The 18,175-nt window shown below is 53.5% G+C and overlaps 5 protein-coding genes across 5 annotated transcripts; 2 read left to right on the top strand and 3 right to left on the bottom strand.

Annotated features, from left to right (window-relative positions):
• Nucleotides 1–2,018: 2,018 nt before the first annotated feature.
• On the bottom strand, nt 2,019–2,849 carry CGCS363_v013867 (uncharacterized protein; the record flags this gene model as incomplete). Its single annotated transcript, XM_036645716.1, has 1 exon — nt 2,019–2,849. The coding sequence occupies one exon, from the start codon at nt 2,847–2,849 to the stop codon at nt 2,019–2,021; it is 831 nt and encodes a 276-aa protein (XP_036489634.1).
• A 2,844-nt stretch (nt 2,850–5,693) lies between these two features.
• On the top strand, nt 5,694–6,697 carry RTA1-6 (Protein RTA1; the record flags this gene model as incomplete). Its single annotated transcript, XM_036645715.1, has 3 exons — nt 5,694–5,841; nt 5,892–6,140; nt 6,195–6,697. The coding sequence occupies 3 exons, from the start codon at nt 5,694–5,696 to the stop codon at nt 6,695–6,697; spliced, it is 900 nt and encodes a 299-aa protein (XP_036489633.1).
• A 3,418-nt stretch (nt 6,698–10,115) lies between these two features.
• Nucleotides 10,116–11,379, bottom strand: CGCS363_v013865 (uncharacterized protein; the record flags this gene model as incomplete). The annotated part of the gene is made up of 3 exons (XM_036645714.1): nt 10,116–10,330; nt 10,390–10,807; nt 10,867–11,379. 3 exons carry the CDS (start codon nt 11,377–11,379, stop codon nt 10,116–10,118), a joined length of 1,146 nt encoding a protein of 381 aa, XP_036490022.1.
• A 1,638-nt stretch (nt 11,380–13,017) lies between these two features.
• On the top strand, nt 13,018–14,315 carry CGCS363_v013864 (uncharacterized protein; the record flags this gene model as incomplete). Its single annotated transcript, XM_036645713.1, has 3 exons — nt 13,018–13,063; nt 13,120–13,943; nt 14,001–14,315. The coding sequence occupies 3 exons, from the start codon at nt 13,018–13,020 to the stop codon at nt 14,313–14,315; spliced, it is 1,185 nt and encodes a 394-aa protein (XP_036489632.1).
• A 325-nt stretch (nt 14,316–14,640) lies between these two features.
• Nucleotides 14,641–17,769, bottom strand: CGCS363_v013863 (uncharacterized protein; the record flags this gene model as incomplete). Its single annotated transcript, XM_036645712.1, has 3 exons — nt 14,641–14,732; nt 14,791–16,411; nt 16,525–17,769. The coding sequence occupies 3 exons, from the start codon at nt 17,767–17,769 to the stop codon at nt 14,641–14,643; spliced, it is 2,958 nt and encodes a 985-aa protein (XP_036489631.1).
• Between the last annotated feature and the right edge of the window lie 406 nt (nt 17,770–18,175).

Raw genomic sequence — 18,175 nt, 5'->3', positions numbered from 1 at the left:
ACCGTCAAGTGGCAATACAGCGCCGTACCAATCTCTGGTGGTATAGTGACTGGCGTACGAACGCCTCGAAAAGGTGGCCGAGCAGGCGTTTCAGCCGGCATGCAAGAGGCGATCGATCGTGAGGCTAACGATCCTGCAAACGTCGAGCGTCGGAAGGAGGGTATGCACAGACAACTTCTCCGTACGCACATCTGCCCAGAGTACCAGAGATGTAAGAATAGTTCGGGCGACGAGAAGTTCAACTGGTGCTATATACTAGGCCAGAAGCACTACAAGATCAAATCTCACCATATAGAGAAGTGGGCGAAGGCTATTATGACTGGACAGGCTGGCGTTGACAATATGGAACCACCTAAAGAACTGCTTGGTGAGATTCTTCACGACCAGTTTATAGAGGATCAGAAACGCCAGGGCAAGAGAAGTAAGAATATCGTGGAGGTTGATGATAACCAGGAGACGACAGTGATGACGGAAGAGAAGGCTGAAAATGCCGCACTTCCATCATCAGGGTCAAGATCTGGCCTAACCAACGCCAACAGCAACGCCATCGTCAATATATACGGCAACGCGGGGGCGCCAGATCGTCATCTTCAATATCCTAACCCATACGTACAGCTGCCGCCGCCGGCGCCGCCGCCGCCGGCATATTGGCCATATGCGAACATCTCACAGTATTCGTTGCCAACTCTTCCGCCATTGAACCTTCCAAGCACTCGTCAACCAAGTATCGCACTCCCGATTCGTTCGTCCTCGCCAGTGGTACCGGATTCGCCTCGAAAAGCTCTAGATCAAGTGGCCAGCTTCATCAAGTGGTTTATATCCGTCCGCGGCAAGCGATATAACGTCGACGAAGGGTTCAGAAAGAAGCTACAGAAACTGCGATCAGTAGACAGTAGCTTGCGGGCAATTCGCAAGTTACCAGATATTTGGTTTACTGAACAGGGTTTTACTCAAGATCTTACCGAAGATGTCAGGAACTCGATCAAATCCTTCATAGACAACAGCGCCTACTACGGAGGGCAGTCTGACGCCCTCTCCGACGTGGTATCTCACTCTGAACTTCATTCAAACCATCGAGAGTCAGAAGGAGATGTTTATACAAGAATATACGCTGGATTGCCAGGAGGGACGGCGGCGGCGCCAGTTGAAAACTCTGCGGCGCTAGTTTCAGGCGAGTTGGGGTCATCCCGACATATCGACGCCCTAGTGCCACGTCAATCCATCGAGCAAGAGATCCGTGGTACGCCAGTTGAAGTTGGTCGACGTGGTGAGTGTATATAGAGCTGTTTACTGTCGAATATGGCTAACTTTGTAGGCGTTTCGGAACTCTTTGGTTTCGTTTCGTCACCACTGCTGTCAGCGTCGCAGATGCTGCCCACGCAGTTACAGATCGAACAAGACGAAATCGAGCAAGGCGATGAGGACAATCAGATTGAAATCTCGAGTGATACGTCGTCAACAGAGACGTATTACTCGGAGGAGGATAACGAAGAAGAGTGATACAGCAAGAGTGGTGTGAAGTTTGACTGTATGCGCGATTTTTTTGCATGACGTGTTCAACCACGGAAAAGTCTACCCATAGCCGTAGATTCAACACTGCCGCTCTATACGTATAAAAGCAATAGAATTACTGTTATTTTGGATCTGCAAACAATACACTTCGGTCCATCCCGATACTGGTTAGGGGCAGTTGAAGTCTCTGACTATGGTTGAAGTCTCTGATCGTGATGACGTGTCATCATCACAAATCATCGTCACAAGCATCAACAACGCGTTTCAGCCGTTATACAGGCAAAATTGATATGTATACGTAGCTACCGACGAAAACAATGGACGACGGTATATTTTTTGTGTTCTGGTGCGCTTGTGGCTAACCTTTTGGCAATCTTGTTGGCTACAATCATGGATTTGATGATTGACCATCATATGACGACACGATTAAGATCTATTGCGCGCGAACGCACGATGAAAATTTGGATTGCTTGCTGATGTTCAATATTGGCAGCAAATCCTCCCTTTTATAGTTCGATATCGTCAAATATATGCTCTGTCCCATCAAAGTTGACGAACGAATGGCGGAAATGGCCCTCGATCTGGGGTAGACGATACCCAATCTCCATAGCGCAGTCACGTAGATATTCCATGAAATCCCGAGTGTCATTCTCATCGTTGTTCCACTTCGAATACGTCTTCCTGATGTATCGCTTTAGATCGCCGAAGTACTCTTCGATGGGGTTGAAGTCTGGTGAATACGGAGGCAGAAACTCGAGATGGACACCTGATACCCGGCATAAACCCTCGATTTCAGGTATACGATGGCAGGAGAGGTTATCCATAACGATGACAGAGTTTGGCTCTGGAAAACGCCCACATTTCGGGATAAGGCACTCCTGTAGCCAACGAAAGAACCCATCGCCGTCAGTCGTACCATAATACGTAGTCAAGTGTAGGATACCGCTCAACGTGAGGGCTGGCAGGATCTGTACGCGAGAGTTCTGAAACCGATCAATCTCTGCAGTTCGAAACGCAGCAAGCCCTTTCGGCGCCCATCCAGTCCTCCGTATCCCAGTATCCTTATTGACGCCGGATTCGTCGACGAATACCAGCTGGTCGGGGCGATATCGTCGTATACGGTACAAGTACTCGTATCGTAGTTCGTCACTTCGCTGAGCAGCAATAATCTTGGACTTCTTGTTCGTCCAGCCAGCTGAGTTTAACTGTCGACTGATTGCAGAACGACTGATCTGGATCTCGAAGGCTTCAAATAGGAAATCTTGCATCTCTTCAAGAGATAGATCGCTGCGGTACTGCAGTAGTTCAAGAAGCTCTGTACGATGCCATATTTCCATCTTTTGTCGACTCTGGCGGCACCTCTTATATCTCTGCACTTCGCCAGTGATATTACGTCGTGATCTATGTCGTCGAATCGTTCGTTCGGTACAGCCAACGATACTTGCCAGCTCGTGGGTCTTTTGGTCTTCGAATGGCAGTATCATCGCGATCGTCGATAGCTGTAGATTCGATATTCTGGGCGCCATTGTATCGTCGTCGTCGCCCGGCGTCTTTCTCGATGTATCTGATATAATAAACCACGGACATGTACTGACCAGCGGCAAACTGTAAGTAACAGGGCACAATCTATACAGCAGTAGACTCTTGCTCAATATCGTGAACAAGCTGAGCTATCAGGAGAGTCATTAATCCTGTTGACTGCCAAAGCATTTGCTCTGAAGAACCGTATCAAGCCCCTTGGTATGCTTATATATTACTCAGAGCCATACAAACCGTATGCTGAGTAGATATATAAAGTCATACAGCAGGTCTCTTCTTCTGTTCCTCAGCAAATGTCATCTTGATCTCTCATGACGAAAATAGACCTTTTGTTGGTCGAATGGTATGGGGATGAGGTGACTAGCTGGGTTGGCAATGCCTCGATGGGTAGATTGACTGCTACGGAAGCATGAAATACACACCTTATGTCTCTATCGTGTAGTTATACGTTTGAATACTACTGGGACTATAGTGATTGACGGCAATTGAGGTGTTGGTGATGACTTTGACGCGTTTTGCGTGCGATGCAGAGAAATGCGCGTCACAGCGTAAAATTGGCTTTTTTTCATGTTTTTGCATAAGCGGGGAAAAAAAAGGGGGGCGGACGCTGTCAACGCAACGGAGTGTACGGATAGAACATGCGCGGGAATGCCAAGCCCTGAGTCTGCCATTTGAACAACTTAACCATCGACAATTTCATCACCCCGCCGGACGGGGGTCCGGAAGGCTAGCCATGAAGCTTGGAGGGAAGAGGGCTCGAGATGGGAAGGGAAAAAATTGGAGAAGTGAAGCTTACTAGGTTCCTTGGTATTCCCAGCCGGCGACGGTGATTAGGGGTGACGGTGTCAGCGACGCGGAAACTGAGTCGCGCCAAGACCGTCCCCTCTCCGTCGTACGGGCGGAGATGCCGCACCCCTACCTCTCTACGGCAGGCCTGGATACCTTAACGAGCATGTATGACGGCCGATGCTCCCTGATCAGTGATGTGATGGGGGGGTCCCCCGCCGCCGCACGCACACGCACACTCACACGCTCCGCGTCCGCGGGAGGAGCGGCCAGGAGCGGTAAAGGGTCGTCTGGCTAAGCCTTTCAAGTACGTGCGTCATGTGGGGGAGCCCTTACGGTCGTCTCTACTGTAGGTAGTGTATCTGCAGCAGCATGCGCTCCAAACTCCAACGTGGTTCCCGCTGGCGCATTGACAGCCTTGCATGGACAGGCTGAATATAGAACCAGTGAAACGGCTTCTGGTCGACGTTGCGGCCGCGGCAAATGGGATGAAGAAGAGACAGACCAGCTATTGAGACTAAAGAGGAAAACCAGGGCGCGAATTTGCCAAGACATTTCGTCAGAGTTGGTGTATCTGGTAGAAAGGCTTTTTTGATGAAATACCCTCTCACGATTGTTAGGCCAAACCTGTGTCGTTTAATCCTGCGTCCATCGCCAAGACCAGGCTCAGCCCAGCAGGTAGCAGCTAAGCCTCAGTATTGCGTCGCCGTGCCCAGATCGTCCGCCGATGTTCCCGCCCACCTCCTCTGCTGAATAGAGTTTCTTGGGAGAGATGGGGGTTTCCTGAGTTAAGCCTCGATCCGGCGACTGCCAGCCAATTTGAATTGACAGGGAAACATCGGCCTACGGCAAAGTCTTGGCGCTCCCAAGACCCCAAGACTCCAAGAGACGGCACACGCGCAGACCAGCACGACCAGCCACACACCACCCGCGCCCGTGGATTCCGTGTGAAGAGCGTCCGGGCGCTCCGCGGGCCCTCTGGGGTCAATCCCCGGTCAATCCCCGGCCGAGAAGATTTTGACTCGGCGCAGAGATACTGGCCAATGATGAAGCGATCCGAAAACGACACTGCCTCCACGCCTTTAACCGGGGTTCTGTATCTGATTACTACAATATGCTGACACGGAGCAGGACTTTACGGCGGTAGACACGGGGAGAAGCGTCTGCCTGCCCCGATGACCAATCACAAAGAGCGGCTTTCTGGTTATTCCAGTTAGAGGGGCATCGTGTCTAGTCGCAACCCTGCCTAGCACGGCGTCTTGGTTGTCGTAATTTCAAGTATTTGAGTATTTTACGGATGTTCGGCGCACTGACAGCTGTCACTCTATTCAACGGCGCTAGCAGCATAACGGTCGAGATTTAGTCTCTCGTAGGAATGCGTACACAAGTCATGTATTGAGTGCTTATGCAATCACTCGCGCGCCTTCAGGCACTCCCCACAGGGCTGAGCATGTTGGGAAAGTTGGATGTCGTGAGAATATGCAGGCAACGGAATACGGCTCGTTTATCGTTTATCGTTTATCGACTATCCGTTCTCGTTCTCTCTTTCGTATATCGTAGAAAACACCACTCGTTTCCGCGTCTGACCGTAGAGGCTGAGCAGAGATGACTTCAATTCTGGCTGACTTAGTGTCATTGACAATAGGGATTGGTTCCGGGCGTTCCAGCAGTAGAACCAATACCTGGTGAAGAGAGTGCTTAAAACCAGAGGTCTACTTTGGTACAACAATCAATTGCATTCAATATCAATAGAAAACGAAATTCAGCCATTGATTTTAATAAAATAATTTGACTACCTTTTTAACAAGTCAGAGCCACAAGTCTCGAGAACTCGATCCCGCAACAAAGAAACAACAATGGCGAACGATTACTACCGCTATGACCCCTCCTTGCCTGCGGCGATTATCTTTGCCGTTTGCTTCGGACTTTCTGCAGCCGGCCACGCATTTCAGCTTGTCAAAACCAAGACCTGGTATTTCATACCATTCTTGATTGGTTGCATCGGTATGGGCATGTGCTCTTTCTCATCAGACAACGAAACTAACAGGCCGCAGTTGAGGTTGTGGGATATGCCGGCCGAGCGATTAACGCAACTGAGACACCGAACTGGACAAAGGGGCCCTACATTATTCAAGCTTTGCTCTTGCTGTTGGGGCCTCCGTTTTACGCCGCATCAATCTACATGGTGTTTGGGAGACTAGTCATCTTACTGGATGCTGAGAAACATTCTCTCATTCGGAGAAAGTGGCTCACGAAATTCTTTCTGCTTGGAGACATTTTGTCTATTTTTGGCCAGGCAATCGGTAGGTCATAGCTCGCCTGGAGCTTCTGAGTCAACAGTGGCTAACATGTCTCAGGTGGTGGGCAACTTGCCGGTGCAGATACCCAAAAGAAGAAGGATCTGGGCCAAACGATTATCATTGTTGGACTTGGCATCCAAATCTTATTTTTCGGTTTCTTCATGATTGTTACGATTCTTTTTCATCTTCGAATCAACCGCGACCCTACTCCAACCAGTCTTGTGGTCAAGACTCCTTGGCGACGCCTCCTCCAAGTACTCTACGTTGCGAGCTTTCTCATTTTGGTTCGCTCAGTCTTCCGAGTCATTGAGTATGTCATGGGCGAAGACGGGGAATTGCAGTCTAAGGAAGTATATATCTACATTTTCGACGCACTGTTGATGCTTGCTGTGTCAGCAGCGTTCAATTATTTCCACCCTTCTCGAATTATCAGCAACTCTGCGGCAACCCGTTTCACTATTTCAGACCCGGAGGATCAAGTCAACAATTACCCGATGACTTCAACAATCAACTTCGACGGGTCTCGGTCAGCGGCATCTAGCTTTCTCCCGCAGAAGTAGGAAGGGTTTGATGACTACATTGCTGCGCTAATCCGTTTGGCCCCATCCTGGATAACAGGCTTTGTTTTTCTGCTTCCAACAGCTGCTTGATTGACTCGTTTGGTTGCCTGTTTCTCTCTTCGACTCAACTCCAGAATAGAATGATCCCCAGTCAGAATTGCCCGCTTAATTCATGAATTTGTCTCGTTTTCTGAATCCAAGGTCTTGGCAAAGCCAATATGCAGATAACAAAACACCTTCAACCCCGCACTCGTCGTGGCTGGTGATAATAGAAAGATGGGATGAAATACTCGAACGGGCTTCCGGTCGCCCCCACGACGGGATGTGCAGATGATCATCAGGCTGACAGCCTGTAAACTCTGTCAGCCGGGACATTGAAAGTGCCCGAGAATGCAGCTGGCCGGCTTGGCATGTCAAAACGTCTCGGAGAAGCTCGCTGAAGGTGACGGCGGCCGAGCCTCATGGCGCGAAACATCAAGGTCGCCGTGCCAAGAATCACCAGAGCCTCAGGAAAGCACAAGTGACGCCCGGCTTGCCTCACAGGGATCGACGGTTGATCAAGTTGCCTCAGATATAGACCTCATATGCTCATAGCTCCCAAAGGGTCTTGGCTGCCAGGTTGAACTCGCTTTGGATGGCAGGGTATTGACGTGCCGTACGCCGCGTGCCGAGAACTCAGCTGCCCAAAGGTCTGCGTCCGAGCTCCCCAGTACCGCGGTGTGCCGTGATAACCAAGGATGAACCCAAATGTCGATGCTATAGACAAGCGACATGTGCTATTGCTCAGAATCAAACGCCAAGACTTGATGGCCTCTTTCACATCTCGTCGGCGCTGCTGGTGCAGCTTTCTCAGTCTCATGACGCAGATATTAATAGCGGCTTCTGTGAGGGCATTCGGAACGGGCCGTTAAGCTTTCTAGGTGAAACCACATGATGGGGTGGACCCTGCAGTGACTGTGCACGCTTGAACAGCCAAGACCCAAGGCAACTTAGCCAGTTACGATGGCGCCCATTAGCTCATGTGGCCGGGCACTTTCGACAAGCAGACGAACCACCCTGGCGGGATGAGAGGAGGGGACACAAAGTATAGACGTATTCGGCTCTTTTACACGCACATGATTTCCGAACCGTCGGAACCGACTGCAACGGAGCTCGGGCTCTGCATGTTGCCATGCTGCTGTGATCGACGGCACCCCTTCCGCTTCCCTTGCCTCCGTGCCCCCCGGACAGCTGGGATGATGGTGTCAAAACGTGGCGCAGGGCAGACACTTGGGCCAAGGACCCCATGCTTCTTTTCCCAATCAGCCTTGGGCTGGCAACAGCGTGGCAGAGGAGACAGCGCCAAGACCCCTATCTATCTAATTTTATACCCCAAATGTTTGATTTCCCCGCAACTGCTCGAGTAAGATTAAAAGAGTCTCGCCTGCTCATCACATGAAGTTATTCACCGCCGATTGCTACATCGCGAGGTCTTGGCATCGTCTTCTTGACTCTTGGCTTGGCGCCGTCCTACCCGATGAGCGGAGTGGCTGGTATCTTTTCCTTTCTTGGCACTTGCAAGACTCAAGACCTTTTTTGCCTTCAAATTTTGATTTCATCAACAAGGCCAAGGGTTATCACCAATGCTTTCTAGGCGCGCGTTTCGATACCGGTGCAGAGTTGATGCCAAGCCCAGCTCGACTTGGCCGCGACGCCGCCCATTATCTATCACAACCCGGCCCAGGTCGCGGAGGTCCCCAAAGGAGGAATGCAGATCCGTACCATGTCTATCACGACTTTCTTGGCACTCATCAATTGACTGATGTCGTTAGCACGAGGCAGACCGGCAACTCAGGTCATGAGGTGTCGCCCTCGGGTGGCGATGGCACCGAACATGTGAATGGCAACTTGGCGACCATGTCGATGACGCGAAGCACGATGTCGATCATCACGACGATATCAACTGGCGCAACTCATCAGCAACGGGTAGGTAGATCATCGCTGAGTTGGAAGAGGCAAGCCACGTCGAAGATGACGAGTATATGGGCATATCGCCGCTTGCCAAGAAGTCATTTGACTTCAGCAACTAGAATCAGGCCATTCTTCCAGGCAGTCATGTTGCCAAGAACAAGATAATGGTCGCTGAGTCGTTCGCCAAGCCGCTTTGAAGATATTGTAGCTACGTCTCTGTACGTCTCATCCACTTGTTCCAAGATCTAGGAATAGTCTGCTGGAATGAGCTTCGCATCATGAGTGCTTCCCATTCAGGACTAGAGTCTCCAGTGTTATTTGATAGATTATTTCATGTCGTGACGCAAGCTACTGGGTCGCGATGATTTAGTTGTTGAGAGAATTCTTTTCAAGTCACGAGAATGAACAACATGAGGATCCAGTCTCAACACTACTACAACTCGGTACCTATTCAAGTAATTCCGGTCTTGGAGCTGTAGCGCTAGGTTACCATAGGCAGCTTCACTTGGGAAAGAGCGCATTGATGAAATGTAACATGACTTTACCCGATTTCTTCTCCTGGGCTGATGTATCACCCGGGCTCGATGCTTTATCGTGACTTTTTACAGCCGGTATGTAGATCTCTTGGCGATCTACAATCGGTTCATGAATCTGCTGTCAAGCACGGCGTAAGTAGCGGCTCTTGAGTGTTCGGAAACCATCCGCACCCTCCATCGGAACAACGCGCCACGTCTCTGTAGACGCGCGTGTAACTGTGGGCTCCGTCGACAGGAATACACCTTGCTGCAGAGTTCGCAGCCTCCTAGGGCTGAATTAAACTACGTGTGCTTGGTGACCTAGTGAGTCCAGAGAGTCTTCGTTCTCGTTATCGTTCTCGTGGTTCTGATGTTCGTGGGCCGTGGCTGATGGTGGCGCGTGCTTGAAGTCACTCTCACCAGACTTTGGATTCTCAACGTGTATTCATCAATGCGACGATAACGAGAGGAGGAGAAAACGTGTAATTCAAAGCAACATGAATCATGGTTTGCCCGCCTGAATAATACAAGTATTATCTAGTCGATAGATGCCAAAGGAGTCGTCCATGACGCCCAAAATCTTTGATAACTAAATTAAACTAGCTAGGAGTTCCCATAGCTTCCAAGTTGTTACCTTTGAAGGAGTGAAGTCAGGGTAAGTATTCTTCCGTGTAAACGAGTAAAGTGATCGTCGATTTCCTGGATTGTGAGACACAGCTCGTAATCCCCGTGTTGTCTCATGACATGAACATAATTGATAAGCTTGACACAATCTTTTTGTGATTGGACTTGCCCTGAAATCAGGGAATCAACGTAAATATTTGTAACTTCGAAACGGTGTATACACGAAGAATGAAGTATGTCTATGTACAAGAATGATAAGATTCATCACCGAGTCCCCAACTTGTAGTGTTCCTGATGTTCACATTACACCCCTCATAATTCGTTACTTCTCACTTGGAGAAGGTAGCCTTGATCACCTGGATTCTGTTGTTGTTGGTGAAAGACATGGTCAAAGTCTTTCCAGACTCGTCAAGGTAGGGGTGAGCAACGCCAGCGTAGACCAAGCCATTGTCAATGGGCTGAGCCTGGAAGATCTGCACATCGGGAGTCCACGGGCCCTCAGGGCTAGGGGCTGTTCTCAAGAAGACAGCGCCGCCGCCAATGCCTGATACAGAATTAGTCAATCGAAACTCAAACCCCATATATGTCAATGAGAATACTAACCGAGGTGAACCATGATGTAGCACTGGTAGAACTGGTTCCAGACAACCTGGCCCTGGCCAGTGCCCCAAAGAACAGCCGTCTCAGACGTGAAAGTGGTCAAGCGATCCGACTTCCAGCCCTGCTGGCGGCCCCACCAGTACTGGTACTTGGTCAAGTCGAAGGCGTCGCTGGCCTTGACGCGGACCATGTAGACGTAGCTCCCGTCGACCCAGCCGGTCTTGGTCGTCGGGGGACCACCCCAGGCGTAGATGTACTCGGAGCGGGGGTCGCGGAAGGCCATGATGTCGCCGTATCGGGGGTTGCTGTTGGCCGGCCACCAGAAGCCTTGATCGCCGAAGCGCTTGGTCACGGTTGGAGTGCCGTTGATGACGTCGACCTTGGCGATGCCGGCGCCCACGAGCCCGTTGGAGTTTTGGTTCTAGAAGAGGTGTTACTTTTTGACCTTTTTTACATGCGATCAATGAGATGACAACTTACAACAAGGTAGAACACCGCGCCGGTTTTAGTGGCAGCATTCACCTCGACCAAACTGGTCCCGCCAAACCCAGTGTCTTGCTTCTCACCCCAGGAGGCGTTGAAGGGAACGAACTGGTTCTGGCGCCCGTTGCTTCCCAGGTTCAAGTCGTGCACAAGCAGCGGGTTGTTCGTGGTCGCCGACACGGCGTCGCGGACCATGCCGTGGAACCCGGAGGTGTCCTTGGCGGGGTCCGTCACGCCGGCATCACACCAAAGCGTGTCGCCCCAGACGGCGTAGTACTTGCCGGCGATGGCGCCGGTGAAGCCGAGATCGCGGTGGGAGCAGCTATTGTCGGCGGTCTGGAAGCCCAGGTAGTCGACCTTTGGGTTGGCGATGGGGTTCGTCCCGACGGGCTGGGTGTTGTCGGGCATCCTGCGCGAGAGGGGGTTTGCGTTGGCGAAGTTGCTGCACGTGTCGGTGCCGGCTAGCAGCGCCGCGGCGAGGGGTAGAAGACGTGCCGTGTGGGGACGCATGGCGATCTCGATTCTGGTCTTGTTGGGGTTGCAACCTCGGCCTGAGGGGTATAACGTGATTGTCGATAAGGAGGGGACGAGAATGGCTTCTCGGTGTGACTCGGTGTGATGATGAATGAATGGGATGCCGGATTCAATCTGGCTGGTGAAAAGACTGTCTGCAGTTGGAATGTACAAGAGTGAAGTTATCGCAAGAAGGAATGCTGATGATGCGCGAGCGCCTGGTTGAGGGAGAAAGACATGATTAGAAGCTTGGCCCTGCTTCACTTTATGTACTCGATTGCGTAGTGCAAGGTGGCCGTGATGCCATATTGTCAATCTCCCGACTTGATGGCAGGATGTGGACGATGGATGACAGGGCCAGATGGTGTAGCAGGCCGGGACACCTCACGGACGGGACGGGCTGCAGATCCAGAACGCCGGACGGTGCGCCACGGCGCTGTGGGGCGGCTTCGGGACCGAAGGCGGGCTGAGAGTGAATGAAGGAGCAGGGCCAGAGCTTCCTTGGGCTGGCGAAGGACGGGTGTGGCGTCGCGATCGCGAGACAAAGCTAGCATGCTGGTAATTTTGGTGCCTTGGGGGAATTATGTGGCGTGCATGCAATTGTCATCATGAGGACCGATCCCCGAGTGAGTTGCGGAGTGAGACTGTATTCGATGACGGAGTCGCGATGTCCTGCAATAGCCAATGAACACAGAAGTTTGATGGAAGCTTTGCTGCACGTTGGAAGAGGTCGATAATTGGGTACACGGTGTTGTGATCGAATTCATCTAGGGCAATTAATACAACATGATTTTAAGTTGCGAACGTCCCGGATTCTTCTACCTGTCGCGTATCGTTACAAATGGAAGCATTCTTCAATTCATCGAACATGGACAACCCAACATCAGTAGTCTGAGGGTGGATGAATTAACAGCTCCGCGGGTTTTCATCTTGTTTCCCATGATGAATAATGGAATTCTACTATCTGAACCATAGGTAGTTACGCAATAATCGGATTCCTCGTACACTGCATGTGAGCATAACCAGCCACCTGCCCCTAACACCGCGGGCGCCCGTTCGGGGACCGCAGACCGAACGAACGAACCAAGAACCATCCAGGCTCTAGAAAGCCACATGCCTCTCCCCAAGGCGCCTATTGGCCAACCCCTGGGTATGTTTGCCAAGTCGGGAAGCTCGTTGTGCGGGGCAAAACGGGCATCGGCAGTGGGGGCCTCATCTCCAACCGGCGAGCTTCCCCTCATCGCCGTCCACTTGGAATCCCCATCCGGAGTGCACTTCCGCCTTGAGAATCCCGGCCTGCTCGGTTTACATGGCCAGGAACGCGCTCTTTTTAAAATTCAACGTTATTTAATCCCGCGATCGCCTGTTCAGGTCCTTGTCCACGACGACGGCCAGCATCGTCATGTTGCGTCCCACGTGCGCCGACCTGGCCCGGCTGTTTGGTACGCCCCTCCGGCGCCTCCGCTGACATGACCATGATGGAAGCGTCTGCGGTCCTTCCGGGTTTTTCTTGGATGTCTCCCGATGCAACCCTGCCAGAACATAAAAAAGCACTGTCCCAGACCTCGAGAACTTTGCTATTCATTCTGCTCCCCAGCTGAAGTGTCTGCCTTGCCAATACCACACAAACTTACCATGGCACCGGTGACCTCGTCCCTGGCCGTTGCGGCCGCCGCCCTCCGTAAGCTCCGGTGCCCTCACCCATCCTTTCCGGCCGAAACCCTAACATCCATGAAGTCCTGCTCCCCCTGACATCCGCCGCCTCCAATGACACCTTCACCCGCAACGGCCTCACCTGGTCCCGCAGCCTCCGCATGAACCAGATCCAGGTCGTCGGCACGCACAACTCGTACCACCGCGAGTCCCCGCTAGAGGAGCGCGACACCCAGAGGACCATCCTCCCCGACACCCAGAACTACTGGTACTCCCACCCGGCGCTCGACATCCAGGCGCAGTACCAGTCCATCCGCAACTTCGAGCTCGACATCTTTGCCGATCCCGAGGGCGGGCATTATGCTTCCCACCTCATCCGCAAGCTGGCGAACCTGTCCACCACCCCGGACCCGGAGCTGCAGCAGCCCGGCATCAAGGTACTCCACGTCGCTGACGCCGACTACCACACCACCTGCAAGACCTTCGTGGGATGTCTGCAGGTTGTCAAAAAATGGAGCCAGGCGCATCCCGATCACGTCCCCATCCCCTTCATGATCGAGTTCAAGACCGCCGAGGAGGCCTATGCCGCTGTGGGTGGCGCCGCGCCGATCCCGTGGAACAACACCGAGCTCCTCCAGGGCCTGGACGACGAGATCCGCAGCGTCTTCGCGGCCGAAGAGCTCGTCACGCCCGACGACATCCGCAGAGGCAACCTGACGCTAGAGCAGTCCGTCCTGCAGCACGGCTGGCCCGATCTCGAGAGCGCCCGCGGCCGCGTCCTGTTCCTGATGGACAACGGGCCCGTCCACCCCGTCCGCGACGCCTACACCCTCGGCAAGCCCAACCTCGAGGGCCGCGTGCTCTTCACCAACTCCGCCCCGGGCCAGTCCGACTGCGCATTCCAAAAGGTGAGTGGTTTCTTTCGTGTGTGTACGTGTGGAATTCGACCCGCTGACCGTTTCCAGCTCAACGACCCGACTGGAGTCGAGCAGGCGAACATCCAGGCGCAGGTCAAGGCGGGCTACTGGGTCCGCACACGCGCCGACGTCCCTCTCGACACGCTGCTGTCCAACGACACCACCGGCATGCGCGACCAGGCCTTCACCAGCGGCGCGCAGGTTGTGTCTACCGACTTCCAGGCCTACGGTATGAGCTCCCGCTGGGGCGTCGACTACGCTGCCCGTCTTGACAACGGGTTGGCTGCGCGTTGTAACCCCGTAACTGCCGGTACGGGATGCGAGGATGCGAAGCTTGAGCCTGTGGAGTACATTCACAACTAGACGTGATCATGTATATGACGATATTGTACATATATTGGGATTGTGAATAGTAATGATAATATAATGATGATAACCGACTTCTGGAACCCGACACTTTTCCATGTTGCTAGGATTTGTGCGAAGCAGACGTCCATACGGTCAGCCCTCTTGTGGGATGTTGAGATACCGAATGATCCCCCAACCATTTGAAGTATGTCACAAGAACTCTACACGTTTCCCATGGCCAGCGGTTCCTGTGTTCACCTCACGGCCACGCTTTGCGACACCTGGATCCCATGCCTATACGCCTTCCGAAACCAGTTTTTGCAAATACAATCCCCCAGGTTTACGCCGCCAACGAACTCCAAAATGCAGCATTTACGTCCTTCGGTCGGATCCCCGGTGATCTGCCCAAGCAGACAGATCGAGAGCCAAGTTCTGTGCGACGTGTTAGTGTTTTTGTCTTCTCAGCGGCCGAACATGCGGAATCACTTACCATGTACAAGCATCCCCACGTTGATGGTGACCGTCCGCCGGGTTGACGCCGGCGTCGGCACCTGGCTGGGCGTAGAAGCACCCAGACCAAACAGGTCTCCACCGAGTGTCGGGTCGAGACTCATCGGGTTTTCCATCGAAACTGTCGACGGGACCCCTTGAGCGGTTGTGCCCATGAATTCCAGCGTCGGCGTGCCGGTTGCCTCGAGATTCACGGGCTGGCCCGTCGACTGCGATGGCGTGTTATCGCCAAAGGGGGCCGCCATATTGAAGTTACTCTCAGCCATCGTCGTTGCAATGTAGTTGTCAACAAGCGGGTTGAAACTCCTCTCTGCGATGGCCTCATCCGTAAAGTCGGCAGGGTTGATATCAGCCGTGACAAAATCAGCCGCCGGCGGAATGACGACGCCCCTCTGCCGCAGCGACCATTCGACCTCGTCTGCATCGTAAAAGTCGCCGTCGAACCCCGGCACAGACATGCGCAGCTTGTGGTCGACCCTCGCATCGCGGATCTCCTCCGTCTGCGCGTTCCACGGACCGATGCCGTACATCGAGTCAATCTTTTGCCTCTCAGGCTCCAGCGACCCCTGATTCCCGACCTGCGTCTGCGTCGTGCGCAACGACTTGTCGTGCCTCGGCAAGTCGCTCGCGTCCATCTCATTGCGCATCTCGTCAAAGAAGGTCCCGCCGCCGCCGAGGTGCAGGAACGGGAACCTCCAGTTGAAGAGCGTCTCGCGCTGGTTCACACTGAGCCGGTTAGCCAGCCGCTCGACGATCTTCTCGCGGGTCTCGAACAGCATGCAGAAGCCGAAGACGGAGGCGATGCGGTTCGGCGGCGGGTTGGGCATGCGCATCAGGATGTACGCGCGCTCCAGCGTCGACCGCTGCAGCCGCCGCCCGAACGTCCGCTCCTGGTATGCGTACGAGCTCGGCGCCGAGAGGAGAGAGTAAGGAGACTCGGAGAAGGAGAGGGGTTGGCCCGACGAGTCTAGGAGGCCCGCCGTGTCGAGGCCGCTACCCTCGAGGGACATACCGAATGGGAAGCTTGCATTGTCCGGCGTCGGCTCCGTCACAATCTCGTAGCCCAGCGGTGCCTGGGAGGTGATTGTGCGTGCCTGCAGGGCCTGGTTGTTGTGCGCCCAGGAGGTTGTGTGGACGGCGGTTAGAGCGTGAGAATGATGATGAGGATGATGGGCCATAGAGGTGTGGTCAACCATGTATCCCCCGTAGAGGACTTGGTCGGGCTGAGTCTCTGGCTGGGCCCTGTCTGGCGAAGGCGATCTTTCGTTGGGCTTGTCGGGGTTGCTGTTCGGACTCGACCTGTGGCCTTCGGACTCATGGTCTGGAGCGGTAGCCATGTCGACGTCTTTCCCGCCGTCTTCGCTGGTTCTCCGTGCCAACGAGTAGAACTTTTCAGTCGTCGCCTGGAGTTGCTTGCCAAACTCGGGTGCGGTGTCCAGCATGCCCTTACCGACGGCGAAATCGTACAGCTTCATGAAGGCCTTGCTCATCTCCTCATTGTTGCTCCTGAGCTGGTCTACCTTCTTTTCCAGAGTCTGGATTGCTGTCTCCTTGCGATTCCGATAAGCCCTTTGGGCCAGGCGGATCTGGGTGCGACGACGCTAGGTGAGGGTTAGACCATGACATTCAATAAATGCGACGCATGAACTCGGGGGAACTCATTCATAATCCAGTAAACACAGCACATTGCGTCACGCAGCAGCACCATACTTACATCCTTTGCTGTCTCGTCATTGGTATCAAGTCTCGGTCTGCCTCGCGACCGCTTCTTCTCCTCCTCCTCCTGCTCGCAAGTGTCGACAGCCTGCATCTTGGTCCGCTTCCTTGACTTGCCGGAGTCCTCTCCGGCTACCCTCGCCCTCCCAGCCGGGGGCAAACTCCGCGGTGCGTGGAATCCCGGCACGCCATCGTCGAAGGACTCGGCATTGAGTATTGACAATTCCGGGTTCTGCATGAATGATATCGGGTAGCCACCTGGGAACTGGAGAACGCCGTTTTGGCGGTGGTGGTGATGATGAGGATGATGATGGGGGTGAGGGTGAGGGTGGAAGAAGTCGCTGTCGTCGCCGGCGTGGATGAACGGAGCGGCGGCGGGTCCTGCAGGGCCCGGCACTGGGAAACCAACAAAGGGCGGCGGCTGGGGCTGTGGGATGTGTGTGTGTGCAGTCACTGAGCCCTGGAGCTGGATTGGGACTAGATCGCTGGCGTTAGGGGTGAAGTTGGGGTCTGGGGGCAGGTCGAAGCTGCTTGCAGTCGCCTGGTACTGGGCCTGGAGCAGTCTAGGGTCGTGGGGATGGCGGAGGAAGGAAGATGAGTCCGAGGTCGAGGAGGTGAGCGACGCTGACTGATGGGACTCAGGGGGCGATGTAAATGAGAAGTGTTGGTGGTGATGTAGTTGTTGCTGTGGTGGGTTTGGGTGGGAGTGGTTTTGATGCTGGGGTTGGATGTACGGCTGGGTATCGTAGAAGATTACTGTTGTCGCTTCTTGCCGACCGTTGGGCTGACTCTCTTGAGGGTGATGTTGTGGTTGTTGCTGCTGCCAGCGGGATTGTGGATGATGATCATGAGTGATGGGCGAGGGATGGTGGTGTTGGTGTTGGTGTTGAGAGTGAGGATTTGGGGAAGATGGATGAATAATAACCACGCCGCTTTCTTCTTGGATGTTATTATTACCAGGCGGCGGCGCTAAACCCGACAACTCCTCATAAACGGTGCTACTACTGTCGCCAGAGTGGCCTTGTTGGTGCTGATTAATTTGGCTGCGGCGCTGCGCCGAAAGCTGTTGAGAATGCCGGCGACTGAGTGTGAACTGTCCACCTCTTCGTCCAGCAGCTGGTGAAGGCCCGTTGTTGAATAGGGTCCTCCCACGGGAGGGAGGAGGAGGAGGCTCGTCCAAATCATCGGCCGCCGGCTCGGTGGTCTGCGCATCCAAGGAGCTGGAACGGAGAGGATTACTCATCTCTGCCGACGGTACAGCGGGTGCGCCAGCAACGGATGGGGGGATGCGAGGGATCGATCTAACAAAGTTTAAAAGAAAATGCCGACTAACACACCTAATCTCGGAGCCTGTCCGTGTTGCGTGCGACGTTGGTGGGCGAGACAGGTGATGCTGTTAAGGTCTGATAACCCAGTCATCCTGCCGCGCCGCTGGAGCTGTTAGAGGCGGAGAGCTGCCCGCCAATGCATACAGCACGACGCCCTGCAGACGGTAGCTGGCGATTCGTGTAGTTGCGAACGGGATTGGCTGATACGACTTAAAGTGTGAATAGGACCACTTAAGATGGAGTGAATCTGTAATTAAGTCTCGTTCTGTGACGATTAACTGAAACTAACACGAGAGATTGGGAGTGAAAGTTGAGGGTAGA

Source organism: Colletotrichum siamense (assembly GCF_013390195.1).
Source record: "Colletotrichum siamense strain Cg363 chromosome Unknown KSG_Cg363_contig09, whole genome shotgun sequence".
NCBI lineage: Eukaryota > Fungi > Ascomycota > Sordariomycetes > Glomerellales > Glomerellaceae > Colletotrichum > Colletotrichum siamense.
The sequence above is the reverse complement of the archived record's forward strand: the minus strand, read 5'-3'. Positions and strand labels throughout refer to the sequence as shown.